General features: G+C 35.2%; 1 protein-coding gene across 1 annotated transcript in view; it reads right to left on the bottom strand.

The window, feature by feature from the left end:
- Positions 1-3579: 3579 nt before the first annotated feature.
- Positions 3580-27992, bottom strand: part of LOC124357363 (something about silencing protein 10-like) — a 36038-nt gene continuing 11625 nt past the window's right edge. The window contains exons 4-11 of the mRNA XM_046809088.1: positions 22383-22507; positions 20432-20579; positions 18079-18196; positions 17058-17202; positions 10139-10230; positions 8015-8160; positions 4233-4372; positions 3580-3686 (exon numbers count right to left, since the gene is read on the bottom strand). Coding sequence (XP_046665044.1) covers positions 3597-3686; positions 4233-4372; positions 8015-8160; positions 10139-10230; positions 17058-17202; positions 18079-18196; positions 20432-20579; positions 22383-22507 — 1004 coding nt within the window. The 3' untranslated portion in view covers positions 3580-3596. The remainder of the gene's footprint in view (positions 3687-4232; positions 4373-8014; positions 8161-10138; positions 10231-17057; positions 17203-18078; positions 18197-20431; positions 20580-22382; positions 22508-27992) is intronic.

Genomic DNA, 27992 nt, shown 5'->3' with positions numbered 1-27992 from the left:
AGCCCACTCTCTCACATGAGAAAGAAAGTTCTGAAAAAGTGGTCATGGAGCGGTTTCAAGCAAATAGATTGACAGAGTAAACCATACAAAAACGGAACACATTATATTTTCCCTAAAACAAATAGAAATGAGTCTGCTAAGCTATTGGGTATTGGTTTAGACCAGTAAGCTAAGCTGGGATTATCATTATCAGTGCTGTGTACAAAATTATCTTGTGTTGTCTTATTATGTAGATTAAGAGAATGTGTTAGTCAGGAAATGTTGCTTAGATCGTATTATGCATATTTTCATTCTCATTTGAGTTGTAGAATAACTCTTTGGGGAAATATCACAAGCTTAGAAAGGGATTTTATCTGCCAGAAAAAGGCATTAAGAGTTATAAAAAATAATCGTGAATCATGTTTAAAATTTTTTTAAGACCTAAATATTATGACTCTTCCCAGTTAGAAGGGTTCAAGAAATTCATTTGTATGAAACTAGAAAAAATATTTGCTTGACTTACCCTCTTATCAGTTGGGAGGAAACAAAAAGAAGTATCTTGTATTCAAGAACAAAATTTTTCAATAAACTGCCACAAGAAGTATGGACTATCCCTCTCCTAAGAATTAAAACTTAGACTAGAAGCATGGTTGAAAGCACAGGCTTTCTATTCGATTAATGACTATTTGGCCTGTAACATTAGTTCCTTAAGATTTTAATATTTTTATTGCATTACTGTTATTTGTAAATATTGCTTTGTTTGTCTATTTTTATATATTTGTACCTTTTAAAATACATGTGACTGTCCACGATAAATAGGGTATGTCCTTGTTTTGTATGTCTGTATTTTATAATTACTGTTGCTATGTGGACATATTATGTACAATAATAATGAAATTGTTCATACTGTATGTATTATATTCTGTAAATGTCTAAAGAAAAATAAAAGTTTGATTATGAATTTGAATTTGAAGCATGTGATGTCAGATTAAGGAGGATTGCTGACGAGTTAAGTGATATTGACGAATTTATCACTTAAAACATTACTGTAAATAAACTGTTTGCAAGTGTGAAATAAATTATAATATGGCTTTGAATGCAAAATTTGACACTTTGTTCTTTTCTGGATATAAGTCTAGCATCAAGTCCGACTACACTGACAGCCAAAATACAACCTCAAAGGTCTTGATTGATGGTGACTTAAATTCTCCACATTCTTTGGATGATGCAAGAACCCATCATAAAGGTGAGATTGAGAGGGAGGTTTTGTTGCATAAAACAAGAGGTTAAATCTTTCTCCAACAGTAATAAAGTGTACAAAGAATTAAAAATTACTGAAATGTAGTAACCACAGGAAAGGAATGGTCTTAACAATAAGTTTAAAACCCATTCTAAAGAATTCAATAAAAAGAGAAGAAGATGGTGTTTTCCTAGTGGGTCTACCTGAAAATTAAGATAGATCTACTACTAGGCTGATCCCAACTTTCAAGGTTGTGCATGAAACTCTAAACGCAAGTGATGGTAATCCTATTAAGCCTGGCAAACGTATGATGTGGCTTTTTTTATCAGGTTTGGACACTACTGATTCTATTACAACCTATTTGAAAAGTCTAAATAAAACTGTTCTATTTTAATGTGACAGATTTGCTTCTAGATATAACTCTTGTGCTCTTTTAAGTGGAGTAGCTTTTGAACTTTTAGAAGAGCTTATTAACCCAAATCTCTGGTCTGAATGTTATATTATAGAACTTCAAAAGCAATCACTGTGACAAGCAAGGGCAAAGAAATTGTTTAGTGTCAAGCAATCAAGAGGTATGTGGAACATAAGTATTGAGAAATAGTCTACAGAAAATGGGCTTGAATCACTTAAAAACATTTGTTTTCTGAACATCAGGTCCTTGAGAAATAAATCAGACCAGATGTGGAGGCAATTCTGAATGATAAACTGGTTGATATTGTCAGTCTTAATGAACATTGGCTTGCTAATAAAGATATAAAAGTATTATGTGCCTAAGTTTTAATGTTGCTGACTTTTAAAATGCTAAAAATAAATGTAAAATGTCATAAAAAATAGTAAGTGAATCAGTTATGTTAAACCAAAACCTATGTATTATACCAATTACTCTAGATTCTCTTAATGATTATTTTGTTAATGTGTCAAAGACTGTTCATATCAGTGTAAACATAGTGATCAAAACCATTCCAATGTTCTTGCAAATTTTGATTTGATTATACCAGAGCCTGGATTCAGCCTGACAGCCTTGAAATAGTATCTAAAGTTGTTTTTTACCTCAGCAACTTAAAAAGTAAAGATAACTATGGTCTCTCTCTATGTGACAAAAATATTGGTGCAAATCCTATGAATTTACTGATTAATCTGGTATTCATCCATGGAGTTTTTCCTGAATGCTAAAAATGTACTATTATCACAACAATCTTTAAAAAAGAAGGACCTTAATATACCCAAATACTACTGACCCATTAGCTTTTGTGCCCATTTTCTGAAAAATTATAGAATTATACTTAATTCCGCAGCTATATGGCTACTTTAATGTTAATCACTGTACAGCCATACGGGTTTCATCCTAAGCACAATACTGGTTTAGCTATTGAAGCCATTGTAGATTATATTGTTAATAATTTTGAATGTCTAATGGTATAATCTAGAATGAGTTAAATAGCTAAAATAACATTATGCGCTTGCACATGCTCACCCTTCCGCTCCCCCTGATAATTGTGTATTATGGCCTTTCCCATTTAATAATTAGCTATGTAATACATCTTTGGAGCAATTATTCCAATGCCTAAAAAGCTTTTATCTGGCAAAAAAAGTTCATTAAAGTCTTGGACAGTCTAATTTTAATACAATAATGTAAAGCAAGTTTCTAGAAACTGAAAATTGTCACAGCCCTATTTTTATGTATATTATATACTTGTCTCATGATAAACAGAATACAGATTCTTTTGCTTACCAAAATTCTTGTTAAGATCATTTAACTCTGATAGGAATAACCTAGTCACTCCATATGTATGACTTTCCAAAATTCTATATAGCCATACCATACGTTTAACAGCTTAGATTATATAATAAACTACCTGTAGCTATCGCAAATCTACTATTTAACACTTTAAAATCTTTTGTAACAGAGTGGATCAAGTATTTTATACCGCAGTTGAATATTTGGACTACAAATAATTCATAATTTGGCCTACTGTATATTGCATAAAAAATATATATCAATTTATATACATTTAATCTATAATATAGTAACAAACTTGGATGCAAATTATATTGATACATAACTATTGTTCTTAGTAAACTTTGGATGTGTCTTATTGCATTGTATATAATGCTGAGAGGAAATGAAGATTTTTTTTAATTACACCCAGTTGTAATTGTATAAAACATCATCATCACCAACCAAGTTGACTACAGTAATAGATGCAAATAACATCTCATGAACTAAACTTGAGTTTCATAACTGAATAGATTACAATTTAATGTCCATGAGACATTTACATTTAGTTAATAAATCTTAAACATTTTAATATTTTAGTCTGAAACAGAATATTCTAAAAAGTCAAATAAAACAACTGCAATCATAATATATAAACATTTATTTTAGTTTTATGCTCTTGCTAACACTTGCTTTAATACCAAAAGGTTCACCACCATAACGTGAGATTTCCTTATATACTCCTCGCACCTGAAATAAACACAATAAGAATTAATTTGTTATTACAAATAAGACATACACAGCATTTGATATAACTATAATATATCAAGAAACTATTAGCACTGCAAATGGAAGGAAGGGACTATGATAGGGATAAGTTTTAAAATGGCATTATTACACATTTGTACAGTAAATTATTTAAATTTTATAGAATAACAATTTCAAACACTTTATTATTATTAATTGAATGGCCAGAGATTCATTGAAATGCAAATTAATGCTCATTTACATATTGCAGGAAAGACAATGATAGTCATAGAGTATACACTGTTACATAAAAGCTTCCAATAACTATAAATCACATAATTATGTCTTACTGGAACAGTAAATTTATATTTCAATATGTCCATTAAAAAATGTTAAATATATATAAAATATGAAGATCTAAGCCAATTCTACGTTATTTCAATTGCTACACATAAACAAAAATACACTATACTTAGCCTAATTTAAAATGGCAATGTTCTTGGTTACCATTCTTTAAAATAGTTAAAATATTATGAACCGAATACTTACTTGACCTTTCCTTCGAACAGTTGCTTTACGGAACTTGTTTTTATTCTTGACTCTGGGATTTCTATTCTCCTTTTTACGTTTTGGAGTTAGCCCTTTGTTCTTGGCAATTTCAAAGGTAATGCCTCGTTTTTCTGTCTCACCTGAATAAGATAGCCACATATTAGATACTCATAGATTTTGTTGTTTGGCTCGTGTAGTGTCAGCCACGATGATTTGTTCAGAAAATCAACAATATTGAATTTATTTGTTTCAAATTTAATTGTTCTTGTCTAATTTCATTTACTATAAAATATTAGGCCTACACAATGTGCTCATTAACATTGTAATCTCATTTTACAACACTAATGAACTGATATTTTGTAAAAACTGTAAGTTGTATGTAATTTTGTTACTCATAATTACAACAAAACTGTACAAGAAGCAGCACTAGAATGTTACTGCACAAAGCAAAATCATCTCCCTACAGCCACTAGCACTTATGACTTAACTATTTTGTGCATTTTAACAAAATGAAACATGTCAGTTTCACATACATACATTAGTGCTTATGCAGTAGAATAAGCCACTTCCTAAATATTAAAATGTAACAAGTATTTCACCATCAAATTCAGACTTATAATTCAGTCTAAATAAAAATTAAGGTATACTATCCATAAAATAATATGAATCAAATAAATGTTACAGTTATGTATATTTAAGTGACACGATTCGTTCTCTTGAGAGGCCGCACAGCCTAATGCATCCAGTCTTTGGATCTGAGTTGAAATATAGCAGGTACAAACCCTGTCTGACTGTAACACTGTTATAAGTGCTGAGATCTTGTACAGTAGTATACCAACTCTCACCTTGTTCTGTTACAAGCCAGTGGCTTATGGAGATGGACAGAAGAAGGTAAAAAAGAACATTTGTGAATTTGTGTTTTTAAAACAAAATTAATCTGTAGATATGATGTTTGATCAGTTAGCTCACACATATCATGTCTTGTACTTTGTTTCCACATTGATCAGAGCCACATTCTGAGGTGATTCGTGTTACGTTGGATCTGGAACTTTGGGATGAACAAGTATTCTTTTTATGTTGTTTGTTCCCTGAACATGGTAGTTGGAAAAAACTGAGAGGTCTTTGGTGTGTAGAGAAGCTTGCTATATCTTGCAGCCATCTTCGAGAATGTTATTGAGAGATTATAGGCTATGCTGGTATGTGGTGATGAGTAATACACGTTCCGCCCTGTTTTTAGTGGGAGGGTTTGGAGATGTCTCAGATAACCAGACTTGGTTGACAATCATGGATTTTGGTTAACCACCCCTGATGAAGGCATCGGCTAAGTATTGTTTAAACGAGTATTGTTTAAAATAGGTTTAAACGAGTTGTAAGCAAATGGCTTACAAGAAGGCATTTTACTCTGTGAATGAATATTTGGCCTGTGATATTAGTTCCTTAAGTTTATAATTTTGTCTAGTCAAGTTTTAAGTTTTAACTTTTATTTTATAGTTTGGAGATTTTATGTTTTAACCACCTGACTTACATATTTTAAATATTTATATGGTTACATTTTTCATTGGGTTTTAATTGTATGTGTTATTTGTGTTTCTTGTCCAGTCTGTGTTTTTTTATATACTTTACCCTACAATGCTTTCTTATTTCTTAAATAATTTTATACAACCACTCTCTATTTATACCAGTTATTAGTTTTGTAAGTTCTTATGTCTTTTGCAACATTCCTGTTAATTTTAAAATAAGTCTCCAATTCTAAAATTGTTAATTTTTTAAGTATTACTGCCCAATAATGTGACAAAGTCTATTGTAACTTATTACGCTGCTTAATGACTAATAAAGACATCTTGAATCTTGTTGAATTTTCGAGGCTCCTGTTAGGTTGAAAAAAAGTACTTGCCCCTTAAGGCTTGGCTTTATGTGATAGATTTTTTGTATTGGATGGATGGTAGCTATTGAAGTGAAGGTGATTGATGGGCTTAAGGTATATACCGGTTTCTATTTGTCCTTGCACAATTTTTACATTTACATCTGGGAAGGTGATCTCTTTGGGGGAGTGAATTGTATTGATTTGTACAAAAGGAAAAGAGATTCTCAAAACATTTATAGAAGAGCTTAACACATTCATCATATTAGGATTTACTAAGATTATTATGAATTTGGTACTAAACTTCTTACCATACAGACCATTAACAAATCGTATAAATAAAAATGAATCACTAAGTGTATAGCTAAGCGCTAATCTCAAAAATGGCTGAACCAATATGGTTAATTCTTCTATTAAAATATTCATTGAAGTCCAAGGAAGGTTTATATGAAGAGAACATTAATGAAAAAGCTGTGAATGATTTCACACAAGGTACTCAAAACTGGTTGGCTTCCTTGAAATTTTTATATGGCATTTTTAAAATGGCTTGAGAAAAAACAGGAGGAATGACCACTGAAATGACTCAACAAGCCATTCTTTCCCTAACTACATTCTGAAAAACGGGATTTTTGTAATGAAAAACCTATTATGTACGATTATTTTTTAATGTTGCATGTTGTATGAATTTTTCCCTAATACTGGAATTAGATGTTTTTTGGACAGTAGTAGGCTTCTCAGTCCTAAGTATATATGTATAATGTCTTTACTGGGACAATAAGGCAAACTCAACTATGCACTAGAAATATCTTATACCAAAAGAAGATTGCAAAAGCTGGAAGTAAACCCTTTTTTTGAGCGATGTAGGTTTCTGAGACACATAGTTTTGAACAGAAGAAGTAGATTACAAGGACTGGAAATAAATGGTATTTTAGTGAAGTGGGTTTCCAAACCTACGTATATATTTTCTTCATCAGGAAAACAGGGAAACTCAGCTGCGACATCAAAATATAATTAATTTAAAACCAAAATGCTCCTACATGCACAAAACCTTATATACGTGTTGGTCCATCAATCTCTGATTATATTAACCATTAACACTGAAATAATATGTACCTGATGTATGCTTACTTACATTTGAAAAATATCATATGACACAATCATATTACATCATAAGGGGTTTAACTAAGTAGAGCTATGATTTAAAAAATTGCATGCGAAACCACTGGTAGCGTCTATTTTATTATAAAATTAATACTTTTTCATTTTAAAACAAATGTTTAATTTAAATTCAATCTACAGCGATTTAGTAAATGTTATAATAGGAAAGGTTTTTTTTTATTTAAATTTTGGCAATAACATAGAAAGAAAGGAAAAAAAGTGTTTTTTTTTTTTTTTTAAATTCAGTTCAACTTGTTTTTAAATATATAGAAATGTGTTATGACACTACTGTTGATACAGAAATGCTGTACCTCTAAGTTTAAATAATACATATGGCAAAACCAATAAATCTATAAAAACTACTTCTTGTCTAATTTTAGGTTAGTTTATATAAAATTTAAAATTTCATTAAGTGTGATAACATTTTAAAAGTGGAAACAGAATGGAAAAAGTACAGTTTCTTTTAGATTTTATACCGACCGTCAACTTTAAACTTTTATTCCTCTAAAACCCACAATCAGAACACTCATTCAAATTTAACAAGATTGTTTTCTTTGAAGATTAGAAATTTCAAAATGTAAACCATTCCTTTATTAATATATTATATTTTTACCACCTATCTCAATAATTATTAGAGTAGATGCTTAATAGTAGCATGTTTACTTGATCTTTATTCTTAATTTTGAAAACTGAAAAAAAAAACTATAGTAAAAATTTAAACAGATTACACTAAAACTTTGTAAAAGTAAATAATTCAACAAACTTTCTGCTTCAGGTTCTTCACTGCCACTTTCATCCAAGTTGTCCTGCATCTGTATATCTTCAAAACTTACACCTTCTGATGTTTTAATCCTACTCGTGTCTTCTTCATTTTTCAACAACTCTTGCAGCTTTTTCCTTCGCTCAGCCCTAAGAAAAAATTGTACATTATTTTAAAAAACACTCCATATAAGAATTAGAAGAATAAACATTATAAAGGTATTAATATTTAAGTAAAGAGTCACCAAAGAAAATAAATCTTTATTCTATACACTATAATTGCACGTGCTATCTTATTAATTTATTGTTTACATGAAATGCTTTTAACCTTGTTTCTGACCCATCATTTTATTTCTACCAAATCATTTCCAAGCCTCATGTAAGAGAATTTATAAAAAATAAGAATTTGAATATTAAAGAAGACGCAACATTATATATATTAACATTATACAGTAGAGTCCCGTTAATCCGACCTAATTGGGAGCGAGCCCTATTCGGATTATGTGATTGTTCGGATTAGCCAGAATTACAGAAAAATACGGTTTTAAACTTGAGAATGGGTCTATTTTGTTATAGAATTATCAACATTGTTTATTAAAACATGTTTTCTGACTGTTGCATTGTATTTCTTGAAAATAAACGTGTTTGCGAATACTAAGCACATTTACCGTATTTAGTGTGAGAGTTCTATTGTTAAGCAATGTGAGCGTACTGGATATTGTACGGGTCCACGCGTTCAATAGTTGTACGAAACTACGCGTCATCCAATAGACTGTCTTTAATGCGACAGAAGACAATAACTGAATTTATGTCTTTTAACAATTAATATTGTACTCAATAATAATATCAGTACTGTACGTCCAATTTTTGTTTGATTTCACTTCTTAATACAGTAATTCAACTCATACTTAACCTATAAGTTTCAATTTGGTACTGTATTTAACTTCATTATTTATGTACTGTACCGTACACAATTTGTCTTAATAAAATACTGTATGTCTATTTAATTAAAGTTTTCTTTGTTTATGTACGAAATGATGCACCCATTTTTTTTATGTAATTAGTTCCTATAACTGTTCATTATCGTTATAAATAATTCCTCCTGGACCTGTTCGGATTAACCGACGTTCGGATTACACGTGTTCGGATTAGCGGGACTCCACTGTATATATCTTTTTTGAAATGATATACATATATCTATCATTTAAAAAAAGATTGAATCACAAAAAGTGCTCGCTTTGTTGTGACCAGATCTCTCACTCTCTGGACAAGTGTGTTACCACCCCACAGAGCACTTTTTACGATTTAATTATTTTGTATTTGTCCGTTTTAATCACATATTTGTAGTGATATACAGGGTGTTTCAAGAGAGGTTGATACTACTTAAGGATATAATAGTTGACACAAGGGGAAGCATAGAAGTTCATATGAACATTATGTTCTATCTCGCTTTGTTTAGTGTTCATGTTTTTTTTTTTTCAAAAATCATGCCACAAAACCTGTTTGAATCAATTTAACATGAATCTTAGCATTTATGTTAATGATAATTAAAGGACGATAAAATAAATGTCACTTTCCATTTCAAAATGGCAGCATTATTCAAGAGTTTTCAAAATTAGATATCTCTAAAATTGTATATCCTTGTTTTTAACAATTCCTAGAATAATTATTTGTTGTAAATTTAATTACAAAACTAATATTACTATATTGTTGAAAATAAAATAATTACATCGGTTTTAATGCCCTCTAACAAGTGGAAAGTATATTTTTAGGTCCAAATCAAAATTTTTTTTACCATTGGCATTTGCACTAGAACAGCTGGTTTTTTTTTAGTAAATTAAAACATGTATATACATACAAGAAATGTAATTACAACATCTATATATCTATGCTATATAACGCAGCCTTTGGAAATGATAAATGTTCCAAAAAAAGCCTAAACAAGTTGAAACTTGGTGCAAAAATTGATGTTGTTAATATCTTGGCTGTTCGTTGACCAGAATGGTATGGCATTTTGTTTCAAATATGCGGCCATTCAAGAGGCAGAAGGACTATTGTATACAAAATTTATCCTAAACCCCAAGCTTTGTTTTAAAAGATTAGTCTGTATAATGACAGATTAACATACCTGTTGCCTGTTAGAACTGGAAGTTTGGGAATTTCCGGCTCAATTATAATTAATTTGTCTCCTTTTTGTTTAATTTCCAGAATCTCTTTCACCTAAAATGATATAATTACACAATTATATAGAATTACCAATTCACTAAAAATACAGGTAACTCTAACTGCAACAAAAATACAAATGGAAAAAAAAATACTATTATATGTTTATTAGGTGTGTATTTATTATTTATTTTGATTTTCCACTGTTATTTTATTTCTATTTATTTATTTATTTATTACATGAACATTAAGAACAGTAATTTGTCAAGTTACAATAAGTATAATTAAGGAGATGTGTTCATTAATTCCAGGAACTCTTCTATCTTGTACACAGGATTCTTCAACAGGAATTCTTTAAGCAAGCTCTTCAGTCTGTTGCCAGTCAGGGTCCGGAGGTGGTCTGGAAGGAAGTTTTTCAGTTTTTGGCCTACGTATGACGGTTTTTTCTCGAAGAGGGCTGTTCTATGTTGGGGTAGGACGAATCTAGAGGCATGGCGTGTGGGGTAGCTGTGAAGGTCCATGTGAGTCTGCAGGTTTAGTGTGTCTGCATATAAAATGGCTTCATAGATGTAGAGCGCAGGTACTGTTAGTATGCCTAGGGTCTGATAGGCTTGACGACAGCATTTGCTGGGACTCCAGGTTTGCAATGTCCTAATTGCCTTCTTTTGTAGTACAAGTACTCTCTTCAGATTTCCTGAGGAGCTTCCCCAGATTGTAAGACCATATCTAATATGAGATTCTACTAGAGCGTGCCATTTTTGCCGCTTCCTGAGTGCCAACCCATTTAATGCGTTTAACAACATAGACACCAGTGCTGATTTTATTGCAGATGTTGTTTACATGATTTGCCCATGTGAGTCCATTATCTAGAGTTATTCCTAGAAACTTAATTCATCTGATCAGCCACTGCTAAATTGGGGGATACTAGTGGGTAGAATTTTTTTTCTGCTAAAATGTACTTGTGTTGTCTTGTCAGGGTTTATTGCTAAATCATTTTGTTTACTGTAGGCTATGGCTTTTTGAAGAGATGCAACAGAGTTGTCGTACAATTCTTGAGCTGTGTCATTTTTTAAAAGGAGGGTTGTATCGTCTGCATACATTATGCAGCTGGTACTGTAGTTGTGAATTAGAGTTGGGAAGTCGTTAGTCAACAAAATGAATAGAATGGGTCCCAGCACGGATCCCTGAGGAACTCCTCGTTATTGGTTTAGGATCTGATCTGAACATGGTAGTAAGGCCAGCTGTAGTATGTTGGATGTCTACAACTTGGGATCTCTCTTTAAGGTAGCTGACAAACCATTCGTTTTCTAAGCCTCTTACTCCTAAAGTTATAAGTTTTTTAGAGATCAGCTCATGTCCCAAACAGTCGAAAGCCTTGCTGTAGTCTAAAAATAAGGCTGTTACAAATTGTCCTTCATCTATGCTGTCGATTATAGACTCAACAAGGTTTATGATGGCAGAAATAGTTGATTTTCCTTTTTGGAATCCATGCTGACAGTCAGTAATTAAGGCTTGATTTTTGAGATGGGTCATTAACCTGTTTAGTACTATTTTTTCTATAATTTTTGAAAAAGTTGAAATTAATGATATGGGCCTGTAATTTTTTGGGTCGGTTTTTGGTCCTTTTTTATGCTTTGGATATACCCTGGAGACTTTCAGTTTGGTTGGAAACTGCCCTAATGAGAAAGATTTATTTACGAGGTCCAATCAAAAAGTATCCGACCTCGTCGTGTATCGCGGCTTCTGCTGCTAATAATGAGATAAGATTTGTTGCGACAATAGTTCCTACTATGATAAGGAAAGGTACAAAGTCTTATCTTGATCCCCCGACTGGTTCGCCGGCCCGACTGGTTCGCCGGAGACGGGTCAGTCAGTATATACTGATAAGTCAAGTGCGCGTATCGGTTTTCTCTAACTGTGAAGATGACGGAAAAAGTGGAACAACGTTATTGCATTAAATTTTGCGTGAAACTCGGAGAAAAACAAAGTGAGACCATTCGGAAAATTCAGCTAGCATTCGAAAATGAGGCAATGAGTGTTACGCAGATTAAAGAGTGGTATAACCGTTTCAAAAGTGGTCGAACCTCGGCAGAAAGTGACGCGCGTTCGGGCCGACCAAAAACAAGTCGAACTCCGGAAATCATCGAGAAAGTAAAAGTTTTGATCTGTGAAAATTGTCGAATGACTGTGGAGGAAGTAAGTACTGAGTTAGATGTCAGTTTCGGATCAGCTGAAGCAATTTTAACGGATGACTTGGGATTGCGCCGGGTAGCCGCAAAATTTGTGCCAAAATTGCTGACAGACGAGCAGAAGCAACGGCGATTGGATGTTGCCGAGGACATGCTGCAATGTTGTGAGAATGATGCAGACTTTTTGACATCAATAATAACTGGAGACGAAAGTTGGGTCTATGGATATGACCCTGAGACCAAATTTCAGTCAACACAATGGCAGCCTCCCCAGGATCCTCGGCCAAAAAAAAGCAAGGCAAGTTCAAAGCAATGTCAAAGTGATGCTTCCTGTTTTTTTCGACCACCGTGGAGTTGTGCACCATGAATATGCCCCTGAGGGTCAAACTGTGAATGCACAGTACTATTTAAGTGTCCAACGTCGTCTCCGAGATGCGATTCGCCGCAAAACACCTGACTTGTGGGCGTCTCAAAATTGGCGGCTACACCACGACAATGCGCCAGCTCATTCAAACTTTTTTGGCGAAACACACGGCACTCCGCAAGTTCCTCAGCCTCCGTACTCTCCAGATATGGCTCCATGCGATTTTTGGCTCTTCCTCCACCTCAAAAAACCATTGAAAGGCACCAGATTTGAAAGTCGAGAAGCAATTATGAAAAAAACGATGGCTGATCTCATGGCGATGCCGAAAAGTGATTTTCAAGACTGCTTCCAGAAGTGGAAACGTCGCTGGAATCGTTGTGTTGCTTCTCAGGGTGCTTATTTTGAAGAAAATTAACGCCAGCTTTTTTCAGGTAACTTCAGTTTTACGTTGCACCAAAAGGTAGGATACTTTCTGATTGGACCTCGTATTATGGATGTGAGAGGGGTAGTTAATTCTTCTGCACAGTGTTTTACAGTTTTTGATGAGAATTCGTCTATGCCACTGGATGGTTTGTTTTTTAAGCTATGTATGACTTGATTTACTTCTTTGCATGTTGTGGGAGTCAGATAAAATGATTGTGTTAAAGGAGTGTTTGAAGGGTTTTGATCCTCTTCCAGTCTGCAGCCTCCCAATTGTTGATTGTTCTGTTGAACTGTTACTTCTGCTATCTGAGTAAAAGTGTTGAATTGGTCAGCTACCTGAATAGGATTGTCAACAACTGTATTGTTGATGTTGAGCTTAGGGCAGTTTTGACTAGGTTGTTTGGCATTTCTTTCTGTGTTTATAAGATCCCATACAGCTTTTGACTTATTGCTAGAGGTAATTATTTTCTGTGCATTAGCATTTTGCTGTAATGTCCTTAGTGTGATGTCATACGTATTTTTTTATGTTTACCATTGTTGCTTTGTCTTGGTGCCTTTCCAGTTAATTCATAGGTTTTCAGGGCCCGTAAGTATGCAGCTTTGATCTCAGCTGATTCTCGGTCATAGTAGTCAATAGGCTTGCTTTTTATTTTATTTTTGTTCTTCCTTTGTGGGCAAGATAAGTCCAAGGCAGTTCGCAGTGCTCCTTCGAAAGTGTTAAAGGCTGATTCTGCATCTTCGGCATTGTGGACAGCATCCCAGTTTTTTATGGAGAGCAGGGATTTCAGCTGGTCAAGGTTTTTCCTACCCATTTGTTGCCTTAGAGTTTGTGAAGTGGTATTATTTTTGCTGAAGACCAGACTGCACATTTCAGCTGTATGATCTGATAGCCCAGTTTGTAAAACTGTTGTACTAAGGTCATGGTCTGGAATATTAGTACATATGCAGTCAATTGATGTGCTTGTGTCAGGTGTAATGCGAGTTGCTGGGAGAGGAATTCTTCTCATATTTTGTGTTGCCAACTCATTTTCAAGCATCAGGCTGTCATGGTTATTAGGTTTTAAACTGTCAATGTTTATGTCTCCCACCAGAATTAATGACTTATTATGAGCTTGATAATGGTCCAGGATGTTCGATAGGATGTCCAAGCTAGTTTGAATATTTACACCTGGGGGACGGTAAACACCAAGGAGATAAAGATGCTTCCCATTGTTTGCGATATGAACCATTGCAGCCTCAAATAGTTTTTCTTCACAATGGTTAGTAATGTCAATTGCTTCTGTGTCCTTTGTTAGGTTGTCCTTACAATAAATAGCTACTCCCCCTAGTTTATGTTCTCTTCTACAGTACTCAGACACAAGTGTGAAGCCTTCAAGTTTTGTGTGTTCAATATCACTTTGTTTGAGGCCATGCTCTGTTAAAACTACAAGGCTGGGGCATATTTCACTTAACAGGTGATTTAGCCGGTTTATTTTTGTAGACAGTCCTCTTATGTTTTGATGACATATTGTTAGGCTATAATTTTCTTCTGCTGAGTGTTGCCTAAAAAACAGTTTCTATCTTCTGAGAATGAGTTAATGGGATCTCCCGTTCCAGTGACATCATGAGCAGGAATGGAGTGCAGACTGGTTGAAATATTCAAATAGTGCTGGTTGATTCTAGTGTAGTAGTCAATGTGCTTAGTAAAAAAATCTTCCAGGTTTTCATTGTCAGGTCGTATTCTTGCAGTCATCGGGGGTAGTCTTTCTTTCACAGTGTTTGAAGGATAAGTTAGTTGATGGGTGGGGTTCCTTTTTGTTGGTTGGCGTAGATGTTATAAGTGACTTGGGGGTTTGGTCTTCAAAAGGGGTTTTTGCATTAGGAACAGAGGTTTTCATTTTTTTACTTGAAGGGAAACACTGAATTTGTTCTCTTCTTTCTTAAAAACTGGTTTCTTTATATTGTTGAACTGAGTTTTATTTTTATGTATTGGCATTTTCAATTCAGGGGCACACTCTTCTGTGATTGTTGTTACTGTTAGGTTCTTTACGGTTGCTTCAAGATTTTTCAACTTTTCTTCCAAAATGATGTGATGATTTTTTAAATAACCCATTTCCAGAAGAAGAGAGGGGGAAGTGGTGTTTGTTTGAGAATCAGGGGTCAAAGTTTGAGTTTCTGCATTACAAAACAACCTATTACTTTTTTCAGATATCTGCCGCTTCAGTGTAATGAGTTTACTCTCCAAGTCTTGAATTTGTTCATGGTCGTCAATCATCATGTTCAGTTTTCTGTCATGATCTTCGAAGATAGCTTGAGCTTCAATTGAGTATTGTTTTTCTTTGGTCAATTGTGCTTCCAGCTCAGATACCTTTTCTTGAAGCCTCTCCATATTTGAAAAATGCTTGTTTTCACAGTTTTCAAGTTCCTCTATTTTGGCTTGCAGACTACTCAATTTGTCAAGAAGTCTGAGGTTTTCCTTTTTTAGAATACCGTTTTCTTGGAGTAGAGCAGATCCTATTTTAGCAGCTACAATCAAATTTTCTTCATTACTTTGTGCACTGCAATCTGTGAGGCTTTTTTCAAGTTCTTGGAGTGACTCGCTCAGGGGATTAGTTTTTGAAGGTGAAGTCTTGCCTACCAAAGTGGGTTCATGTAAAGAGTGAGGTTCATTATTTTGAGTCGATACAATATGACAGCTGCTACATTTCCAGTCAGGTAGATTCTTTTTTGTATATGTATATTATTACTTACAACCTACATAGAAGGAACAGAGAGGATACTTTTTACAATATTTTAAATATTTTAAGCTAAAAGATATATATATATAGCAATATTAAGTTTGTATATATATAATAACAATATTAAGTTTGTTATCAGCTATGTATATGTATATTTAGACCCTAATAAACATAAAAATGTACAGAGCTTCTATCATATGATTTTCAGCAATAGAAAAGTTGCCACTACTCTTTACAAATAAATAAGAGAAAAATCCCTTAGCCCATATAAATATGTCTAAAAGTTGTCAAAAAAAGACTTATGTAACTAGCTAGACAGTGGGCAGGGCTATCATCTTGTAAAAATATTCCTACACTCAGTTGGCAATGAAATAAAGTACAATTTGTATTATTTCCCATTTTTCTCACTGTGACATTTAATGGTGCACAGCAATTGAAAATCCTGCTACTTGTAAAGTGCATTCATTGATTAGGTTTTAATTGGCACAATATACTACAAACAGATGGGGATCCATTGCCAACTTTGTGACATTTATGGGAATAGAATAATGAGCAAAAGCAGAGAGAGGCAGAAATGTATTGATTTAAAAATGGCCACACCAATTTTCAATTGTTGATGAAAATCAATGAAAGCCTTTTGAAAATGTATGTTTCACGATCACTGAATTTTTAAATGTTAGTTCATGAGATTGTTACGGAGAAGATTGAACAAGAATTTTGTGCAAGTGAGTTCCAAAAATCAATACAGAAGCTCACAAAACTGTTACAATGCAGCACTTCAATAGTGATGCCTAACTTCACATGGTTAATATCTTAGTTGGCGGATTGTTTGAAAGTTGAAAACAAAAAACTTGTGTCACATTATGATAAGTGCATTATTTAAACGGAGATACATTGAAAAATAACCTCAGAATGTACCTTTTAATTGTATATAATAAGCTTTCTTTTTGTTTTTTTTTCTGAATAGTCTTTGTATATCAAAATATACTTCAAACTTCTGGTAACCACATGGTTAGAATATTTGTAAAAATATTCTTACCGTGGAAAGAATTCAGATATAGATTTATGAAAATGTGTGTGTACAAAGAGTATTTCAACTTGCTTACACTAACAAAAAAAAACTACTAGCCATCCTGTATAGGTAGGTCTAAAAAAACAAATATTAGCTTAAGTAAAAAATCAAAATACAACCTGTGGATTAATAATTTGCTGATCAATGGGGTCCATTTCTTCCAACAATTTGCGGAACTGAACAAGTCTTTTAATTACAGGATGATTTACAACTCTCACTCTCTTGCTCTTCAAAAGGAGGTAAAACGATATGTTTGTGCAGTAGCTAAAACAGAACAATATTATAATCATAATAATATCACCTATCACCAATAAAAGACACGTAGTAGTGATCCTTGAGGATAAACCAAGTAAATATTGTTTAACACATACCTCTATTTTAAAGTTTCAAGTAAATTAGAAATACATAAAAAGTAATTAGATCCCTATTATTTTATGGTAAAACTAGTAATCAAAATATGATGATTTAAGATTTAGTTACAGAAAGTTAATTATGAAAAGAAAACTAATTTACAATGGAGAAGCTTTTTACAATAAAATGATCACTAAAATATTGAATTTACAATTAAATTTTGTTGATGATATATACATATTTATATAAATAAATATATATATATATATATATATATATATATATATATATATAATTTTAATAAAGATTTGATCAGAAAAAGTACTTGCTTTCCCGGGAATTGGACCTGGATCTCTCACTAACCACCACTACACCACAAAGCCTTTGTTTTCTTAGGTTATTACCGTTTATACAAATTTAGCACATGTGCATGTGCGTACACACACACACACACACACACACACACACACACACACACACACACACACACACACACACACACACACACACACACACACACACAAGGATTTTTCTTATAATTAAATTAAGTACAAAAGAGGTCTCAGAAATAAATTACATAGTTCAATGTGATCAAGATAATAGATTGTACTGACAAAATTGATAAAGAATGAAGCAATAAATGTAGCACAAACAAGTCCGGCAAACAAGTCAGTAATAATTTAAAACCCCATCTCAAGTCAATAACGTAACTGCAATATTATGATAAGGCATTTTCTTAGTTTACCTTATATAATCATACAAAATTAATATTCACTACTTTGCACTTACTTTAAAGTTAGGTGGAACTTTGTACACACAAATTTAACAGCAGGACAGTCAGGAATCTCCCCAGCTTTCACCAAATCCAGAATAGGTTGTAAATAGTCTCTTGCATAGGTCATTCTCTCTGTAACCACAACAAAATAATTACAAGTGAAGGAAATACAGGGTATTTCAAAATGGATAATATAAATATGAATAAAAATTTATTCCAAAAGGGTACAGTGCGGGTTTCAGAGGTTTTAAAGGGAAACACATTAAGTTTTGACCCATGTAGTTCGCTAATGCAGAATTGTGCCGCAACAAGCGTGACAGAGATAAGTTTTGTCAACAGCCTTACGAAATCAACCTGGTGTACATCTCATAATCTGCAAGTCTTACATACAACGGTTTGGTGTGTGTTGAGAAAACGTTTGCATTTGAATCGTTAATAGGGGGGAGGGGTTGGAGGGTAGGACTTTTAAGACACCCGGTGTATATATAAGCGTTTATTAAGAATGAAGTAATTTAAAATTTAGATATTAGATATAGTAATCTAATAAATAAAAATGAATCGCAAAATGTGTTGCTAAGCGCAAATCTTGAGAACGACTGGACCACTTCGGTTAATTCCTTTTGTAAAATGTTCATTGAAATCCATGGAAGGTTTTTATGAAGCAAAATATAAGAAAAGTTACCTGGAATATTTTGAAATTCAGAAAAAATTTAGTTTTTACGTTTCATAATCCAAATTAAACTGGTACTAAACAACTGCTTTCAGTTTTATGTCGACAAATTGGCTGAAACATCTGTTTACATTTAAATTTGATCAAATATTAAGTAAACAGTGCTTGATCAGTAGTTTGCAGATAGTAAATAAAAAGTTAATATCAAAATTTTACTCCAGATCGCGCCAGTGACGAATTTAAATGATCTAATGCATTTTAAATATTATTTAAACACTACTATGTAACCAACCTTAATGAACAAAGTTATAATTATTTTCACATAAGTTACTTTAAACTGGTGGGCTTCCTTGACATTGTGATATGGCATTTTAACAGTGACTTACGGAAAACAGAGAAATGAACACTAACATGCCTCAACGATTCATTCTTTCCCTGGCTACAGTCCAAAAAACAAGTGTAACGCAAAACTTTAATAACGATTATTTTGGAATGTTGCATAGCCTTAATAATGATTTCCCCCTTATACCGAAAGTACACAGGAAGTAGATATTACTTCCCCTTGGCCGTAATAGGTCCAACGTATGTGTATATTTTCTTCATCAGGACAACAAAACAAACAACTATGTCCCTGGAAATATATTAAACTGAAAATAGATTACACAAGCTGATAGTAGACAATTTTGACAAAAGTAGATTTCCGAGAACTGCATAATCGAACGTATCTGGAATTTGATAGAGGAAATATTGCAAGCTAAAATGTGACATAGTAAATGAATTTAAACGATCTGAAGTAGGCACTTTTTACCAAAGTAGACTTCTCGGCCCTACGTAAATATATATTTTTTCTTCAGGACAAGGCAAACTCTGCTATCAGAATAATAATGCACGCTCAGCTGTGACATTGCAAATATAATTAATTAATTTGAACTAGAAATGCTCTTCTACGTGCAAAACATGATATAATAATTCAGTTACACTCTGATACCATTCACCATGAACTTAAATAATATCTACCTGATGTATGCCTTAATTAATTTTTAAAAAAATTCATCATAGGTGCTTTTTGCTAAGTAATATAAAGACTTCGGTTCTGAAAATTGTGTGTGAAGTCGCGGGTAACAGCTAGTATATATATATTACATATTCATTAATTTTCTATTAACTACTACAACACAGACATTTGGTTCTTTATGCCAATAGCTAATGAACTTAAAAACCAGCAGATTATCAACAATCCAGATTACCAAAAATAATACAATAATAAGTGGCGTAATCATGTTTTGTATTTTTAAGTGAGTATATAATTACAAAAAAGTTAGAAGAAATAGCACATGCTCACAGAAACTTCAACCCAGATCACTCAATTGGCGACTTGGCGGGTGAGTATGTTATCACTATACCACATAGCCCTTCCTTTTTATCCATTATTGTTGGACAGATTTACTTTCTTTCACATGACGATTACATATGTAATAAATTATCTGAATTAAATAAGAATTAACATCAATATGATGAATATATATACACACACATATATATATATATTTGGGGATGTGAGTATGTGTGCTCATGTCAGCGAGGGTAATCCTTCAGGGAATAAGTATAGTTTCATACATTCATAGAACATAACATTTAAGCACACCTCAGTCCAACAAGATAGATACATGTTAGCAAAATATACACAATTACTTTACCTTTAAAATCAGCGATTAAGCCCATGAATTCAGGTGATTCTTTCTCCAAAAGAGCAATCTTTTCTCGTTTGCTCAATTTACTGAGATCAGTTTTGATCACTTCATTATCATCTTCTAAAACAGAATCTTCCACTTGTTTGTCAGAGCCCTGTAAAAAAGCATTTAAATGATTTCTTTTGATTAACCAGAAGGAGTGAGGCATTATGTGGTAATAAAAATTTAAAGCGCCTTTGTACCATCTATAGGAGACCTCTTTACACTAAATATGGCCATGTTCTCTTGCTTCATTTTAAAACATAAGCATTAACAACATATAGCCCAGGAGCCAGAATTTCCCCTAAAGAAAGAAATTGATCATCTACCAAACTAGTTTCACCAGGAGTCAAAATAGGAGGATATAAAAATTCGGTATCAAGCATATTTTTGTACGTTGACACACTTTACCCCAAACCGTCACACACATAAATAAATGTTAAATCAGCGTCAATTAACCACATACAGACCTTTAAAGTAGTGACTTTCAGTCCCTACATCTAATTTTACGACAGTGATGAAAGTAGCATGACTGACAACTGTTATTTTTCTTAGGAAATATTCCTGTATTAATTTGAAGGTTTTGTGCTTATATAGTGAAAATTTACTCTCGGCTCCTAGACTAACAGCTATACATCATTTTCAAGTTATCTAACTCTTAAACATTTAATTGAACGACAACCACCAAGATCTAACTCAATGAAACATTGATACAGTTATACACAAGCAATAGAATTTAATAGTCTAAATAAACACTGGCATTTCACCATTTTTAATGGCTTTCACAGACCAGATGAACAGAGAATAGAAGGAATATGTGTTGGAAATGCTTCTGCTGAAATTTAATTCTTGTACCGAGAAAACCAATATAATACACATTTTTTGAAGGTGAAAAACATTATTTGTTCTTGGTACCTAAGATTGCCAAACCACAACTGCATAGGATACGTACATATGAAAATACATGTATAACCTAATAAGCAGACATAAGAACATTTCTACCTGCAAATTTAGAAAGTTAATAAAGTATAGGAAGTCATAAATGCCTATAATAAGCCTACAAGTAGCTAAATGTTCATCAAGACTGTTTAACTTCTCTTGATTGATTAACTATGGGAGAATAATAGGATTTTAGACATTTGGAATATACAATATACAAACATAAACGTACAGTGACAACAAATGTCCTGAAACCTGTATTCTTTTACATCATTCATTGATCAAACAAATTTGAAATAAAAATGTATGACCTTTTTGTTTCATCTGTCTTTACAAAAAGATTATTATCATAAAGTTACTAAAACATAAAATTACATTGAATAAATATATGCGACAAAAAGTATGAAAATTATTTCAACACACACAGAGAGGTCAGTCAGAAATCAGAGTGCTCTTCATTACAATTACTTTAGGAAAGTCAACATTTTCAAATTGTACAAAATAAGACTAAAATATATAACTTATAACATTGCAATATATCAGCATTTTTTTATATGGGTACAGATCATCTCATAACATTCTTCTATTGAATAGACTGAATTAATAAGAGATTCTACAGTTTAAAAAAATCAATTTCTGGGATACAATATTTTGAGGTATATGGTTGAACATTTGTGCCCATGTGTGTGGAAAATAGAGAAATTCTATGAGACAAAAACTCAGGACAGAGTACATCTTGTGTTATAGTTGTGTAGACCATATTTTGCCACATCACAAAATGTACATTATATACACAATCAAGATATGAAGGCTTTAAAGTAATCTCAACATCCCTCTATGGAGTTACACATACTATGATTCTTACTGATGTTTTCTCTAATATTAATATCTTGTTGATTCGATATATGTACTGCTCCACACAGCAACTCAAATTCATGCATAAATAAATTTTCTATGACTGAACTCAATCTAAGCTTACTTTAGGAAGCAGGGTACCAAAAGAAAAATCTGTGTCATCTAATTCAGCTATCAACCGAGTTTGAATTGCCCGAGCCTCTTCTTCTTCTAACAATGCAGCTTCTTCTTCTTCAGCCTTAGAAAACCCTAAAACAAATAATTTACTATGTTTAATTGATTTATTAAATTGTAATGTTACTTCATTTTATGAGGTTGACTTCTAAACAATGGGGGATACCAATAAAACATTTCACTCATGATGTGTTACAAATAAACAGAAAAACTACATTTCAAAACATTATAAATATGTCAAATGTAATTTAGACACCTAGAACTTTTTGGAAATTTGTTTCATGTAAAAATCAATGTTTTAAAAGGGGTATAATTAAAACTTCATGTTTCATATGAACTGATTTAATGACATAAAAAATTTATGGTATTACAGGTAAACTGTTTTCAATCATTTTAAAATTTGAATATTTTTATCCCAATTATTTTTATTAAAATTTGGCAGCCAACTAATCATAATCATAAAATCTCTAGTCAAACACAAATATTTTACTTCATATGTTCAATAGTTTTAATTAGAGATATTAATCTACAATTTAATCAAGTGTTACACGGAATTTGTATGCAAAACAGTTTTGTTGTGACCACAACCAAAACAAAGTATGAATACTGAAGTAAAATTAATACTATTTTGACTGACCTTATATAAAGATTACACTGTATAAAAACTTCAAATTTAAGTTGAAAGCTCTCATAAAGTAAAATATCCCCCTCAGGGCGGTCTTACTTTCGAGGCTGTACGGGTAGTGGCGACCCCGAGGTACCCTAGCTAATGCTCCAGATCCCTTCTCTTCTTGTTCTGGAGGCCTATGGCTGGCACACTTTTCTATGTGTCAGCCTATATTTCTTCTTCACTCTCTTCTATCTGAGGTAAACTTCCTCAACCCTTCGATTTAGTTTTCCTTTCATTTCTCCCACTAGGGGCCAAGCCACGGTGGAACAGCATAGGCCAGGGCTGAATGGCTGGTGGCAAACCAGTCGTACTATGCGGACTCTGGATTACCGGCGACCCTCCAGTTTAAAGCAGCTTACCCAGGCATGCGGGGGGGCTCTGTCTGGGTCGACCTTACATTCCCTAGCTACTCGTGGGAACATCATGAAGAAAAAACAAAAAACAAAACCAAAACCAACGAACCCTTGAAACAGTTCCTAAAGCTGTTTCTAACCTACCTCTTCCTGCTGAGGTAGCTCCTGAAGCTACCTCGCATACACCATCACCTGGTAACACAACTTAAGAGGTTGTTATGCCAACATCCCTACCTTCTCCTCAACAAAGTGCCTCAGGAACACAGGAGGTTCCAATGCACACTGAAGCTTCCATACATGGCAAGGCTTTTTTTATCTGAGGAAGGTAGTACAAGCGCTGAGGAAGCAAAAAGCCTTTCAAGATATAGAAGATCAGCTCCTCAACAGCCCAGGCACTCCCATGTCTACAGGTACGCTGGATGATGCCACAGAGCAACTCGGCAACCTCAGAATGAAGAGGCCTAATCTCACCACAGCTCAAAGGAGAGAAGCACTAAAGGCTAAACTTCTTGAAAAGGGTGAAGCTTTTGACCCTTCCAAGTGGAGGAGGAGGGGGGAAAAAAGAAGAAAAAGAACCTAGAACGGCAGACTGTGTGGGTACCAAGGCGGGGGAGAGATCGGCCAAAACGCCCCACGAGGCACCTTGGCCACCCCACCCTCCACTGAGGGGCCCGCAAAGAAGGCTAGGAGGGAAACCCAAAAGCCGGAAAAAGCCCACGATCCCGAGGCCTCTGGTAGCACATTCCAAGGCTACCTACAGAGAGGTCGCGGCGATTCAAAATGGCCATTAGCCCTCGAAGGCTACCCAGAGGCGAAGCTTAGTGCAGAGCAAGGAGAAGCCATCGAGGACGCAATTATGGAAGAAATCCAACCCCTGGAGGATGGTTCCGTTCCATCGTTTGCGGGCACCTACCTAAAGAAAGGTGTATTTAATTGCTTCCTGCATCAACGAGCACACCAAACGTTGGCTGGAAGAAGTAATTCAAAGAACAAAACCTCTGGGAGACGACATCTCTCTGAGAGTGGGTCCTGCGTAAGGACATCTTGAGGTCCACTAGGGTGTTTTTCAGAGCTCACCCGAAGCTTCTGAAGAAGACACCTAAAAAGGTACTTGAAATGTTTAAAAAGCAGAATCCCAACCTAAACGTAAACGAGTGGAAAATCCTTCCATCCAAGCCAGATCCGAAAGGTTACAGATTCGTCTGTTTCCTGGACGAGGTCTGCTACAAGGCTGTGAAGGGCTTCCAACTGTAGAGCCAACCTAGGACTCTGGCAGGTCTCAATTGTCTCTCCTCGACAGTCAAGGACAATGCCACGAGTCCTACAAATCAACCTACAGCACAGTAGGGCTGCTTCGGCAGCCTTCTGCCAGTTCTTCCTCCAGGAGGGATTTGATATGTTCATTAATTCAAGAACCATGGCTTCACCAAGGGAGAGAGTGGCGGGGCCTAAATTGAAACCAAAGGTAAGTTAATTTACTGTACCTCTATAAGGAATAGTCAGGACCTGCATCCTGTTGAAGAGAGGCTTGGATTTTCTAACCCTCAACGAATTCTGCTCCCGAGATCTCACTGTGGGCACACTGACCTGGAAGAATGGAGGCATGGTACAGAGCACAATTTGTAGGCTCCGTATACTTGCCATATGATGCCAGGGAACTCCCTCCATCAAGAGACCTAGAGCTCCTGGTGGAAGAAGCACAAGCCAGACATCAACAACTACTTTTAGGTTGTGACGGCCAACGCCCATCACTCTGCTGGATGAGGCAGCACCAACACTAACCCCAGAGGTGAGGCACTTTTACAATTTCTTCTAAGTAGGGATCTATTCAATTCAATTCAATTCAAAACAATCTTTATTTACAATTTGTACATCATACATTATACAATATACAAATACAAAATGGCGTCTATTTATATGTAATAATGTTAAACCGCCCTACGTTCGTAACACGAATTAGACAGGAAGTTATTGATATAACAATCTGCACGCAAGGTATACTTGGAATGGTTGATAATTGGCACGTAAAGCGAAGAGGCCTCATTATCAGATCACAGGTATATCCGCTTCAACTTGCAAGATGAAGCTGCAGAGCAGAGGTCCTCTATCGCAATCCCAGGAGGACTGACTGGTTGTGATATATAAGTCTGACCTTCAGTCACAGTTGGGATCGGTAGGCGGAAGGGTGCGATGCTTCACAGACATAGATCAGATAGCTTCTGACCTGCAGAATGCTATAATCAATAGCTTCCACGACAATTGTCCATTGCGACGGGGGAAAGAGTCGAAACCAATACTAAGTGGTGGGACTGCGGACATTAGCTCGCAAAAAGGGCTAATGTTAGGAAGCTGCACAATCAATGCAATAGGAGCCGTATCTGGGAGTCCTATCATAGAGCTCTAACAGAATACAGCCTCCTAGCAATCAAAAAGGCAAAACAAAGTTTCCTGGAGGCAGTTTACACAGAAGGTAAATGAATTAAGCGCGGCAGCTAGACTGCAACGTTTACTAGCCTCAGGTCCAACCGGTCACTTGGGATCTTTAAGGTCCCAGGGAGGTCAATACACTTCCGGGTCTAGTGACAGCCTCAAACTTCTCCTTGAGGACTCACTTCCCTGATTGCATCTTTGAGAATGACGACACTGGAACGTCTGGTAACCATGAGGTAGGCTCATGGCCAAGAGCTTATCGTGGTAGCTGGGCCATTGCCAGAAGGATTGTCACTCTCTCTAAAGCCAAATGGGCAATTTCTAAATTTGCCCCTTTCAAATCTGCAGGAGGGGATGGGAATCTTTCCGGCCCTGCTTCAACAAGGGCCGGAGATCTCCTCACTCTTCTATGTGAAACTATTCAGGGCGAGCCTAGCTTATGGGTACATACCACAAGTCTGGCGTCTCAACAGGGTGGTCTTTATCCCTAAAAAAAGGGAGAGCGGAACTATTCTGTCCCTAAATCTTTTCGTCCTATCAGTTTATCTTCGTTTCTACTGAAAACATTAGAAAGACTGGTGGAGAGGCACCTGAGAAAGGGAGTTCTCTCAGGACACTCCCCTTCATCGCAACAACATGCATACCAGCAAGGCAAATCCTGTGAATCAGCACTGCACCAACTAGTCAGTAGGATTGAGGATAGCCTGGTCCGCCAAGGAATTGGCATTGTGCACCTTCATAGACATTGAAGGAGCTTTTGACAATGCTAAATTCACTGTAATGGTAAGTGGGAGCACAGCGACGTGGCCTCGAGCCAGCTCTGTGCCGGTGTGGCTTAGGGCCATGCTGTGCTCCAGACGGATCAGGGCCGATCTCAATGAAGAATCGCTTGTGATCGCAACCCACAAGGGGATGCCCTCAAGGAGGCATCCTGTCACCTCTACTGTGGAATCTAGTAGTAGATGGTCTACTTGAGGACCTTACTAACAATGGAATCTTTATCCAAGGATATGCAGACGACAAAGTCCTTATGGTACAGGGAAAACATACAAATGTTGTTGCTGATATCATGAATACCAACCTTCAACATGTACACAAACTGGTGTCATGGAGAGGGACTGAAAGTAAATCCCTCTAAGACAGTAGTTGTACCATTCACTAGGAAAAAGAACCTAGAGTCTCTTTCCAGGCTGAAACTCGCATCCACACAGCTTGAGTGGTCAAAGATAGTCAAATATTTAGGACTGACTCTAGACCATAATCTTACGTGGAAATGATCATCTTAACAATATCCTGCACAAAGCAAAGTGGGCGCTCATGACGTCCAGGAGACTTGCAGGAATCTCATGGGGGCATAAAACCCATATAGCACTATGGCTTTACAAAGCAGTTGTAAGGCCTCAAATCACTTATAGTTCATTAGTCTGGTGGACAAAGGTGAATCAGGTAAACTGCTAAAGCCAAGCTTGAAAGCTTACAAAGGCTTGCACAATCTTTGCAACCGGAGCATTTAGGAGCAGTCCCTCAGCGACCCTCGAGGTGGCTTTAGGACTTCTGCCTCTTGATGTCTACATAAAAGCTGAAGCGCGCAAGTCAGCTTATCGGCTGATGGTTGCTGACTTGTGGAGGAATGGCGCGTCTAAAACGGGCCACGGCACCATCACCGAAGCTGTAAACCCAAACGCTATTCTCGAAATGGTCTCAGACATAATGAGAAACGGAGTTCGTTTTCAATAAGCCATTCTCTGTTGACTTCTACTCCAGAGATGAGTGGAAATCGCAAGATAACATCCCAACAATAAAAAAGAGCTTTGTCTGGTACACGGATGGCTCGCTTATTAAGGGCAGAAACCGGATATGGAGTGTTTAGTCAATCCCCTAGAACTGCCCTTTGCGGCAGTTTGGGACGGAACTGCTCCATATTTCAAGCCGAAATCTATGGTATCCTGGCCTGTGCCAAACCTAGGGCCTCACCAGAGGGTACCAAGGAAATAACATCTGCATAATGTCAGACAGTCAGGCAGCTCTTAAAGCTCTTGACTCCAACAGCATTTCATCCAAGCTTGTGTGGGAGTGCTTCAACACTCTCTGCAAGCTTGGATCACGC

The sequence above is a fragment of the Homalodisca vitripennis genome, chromosome 3 (genome assembly GCF_021130785.1).
Source record: "Homalodisca vitripennis isolate AUS2020 chromosome 3, UT_GWSS_2.1, whole genome shotgun sequence".
Classification (NCBI taxonomy): domain Eukaryota; kingdom Metazoa; phylum Arthropoda; class Insecta; order Hemiptera; family Cicadellidae; genus Homalodisca; species Homalodisca vitripennis.
Note: the sequence above shows the minus strand (reverse complement) of the source record. Positions and strands in the feature narration are given on the sequence as shown.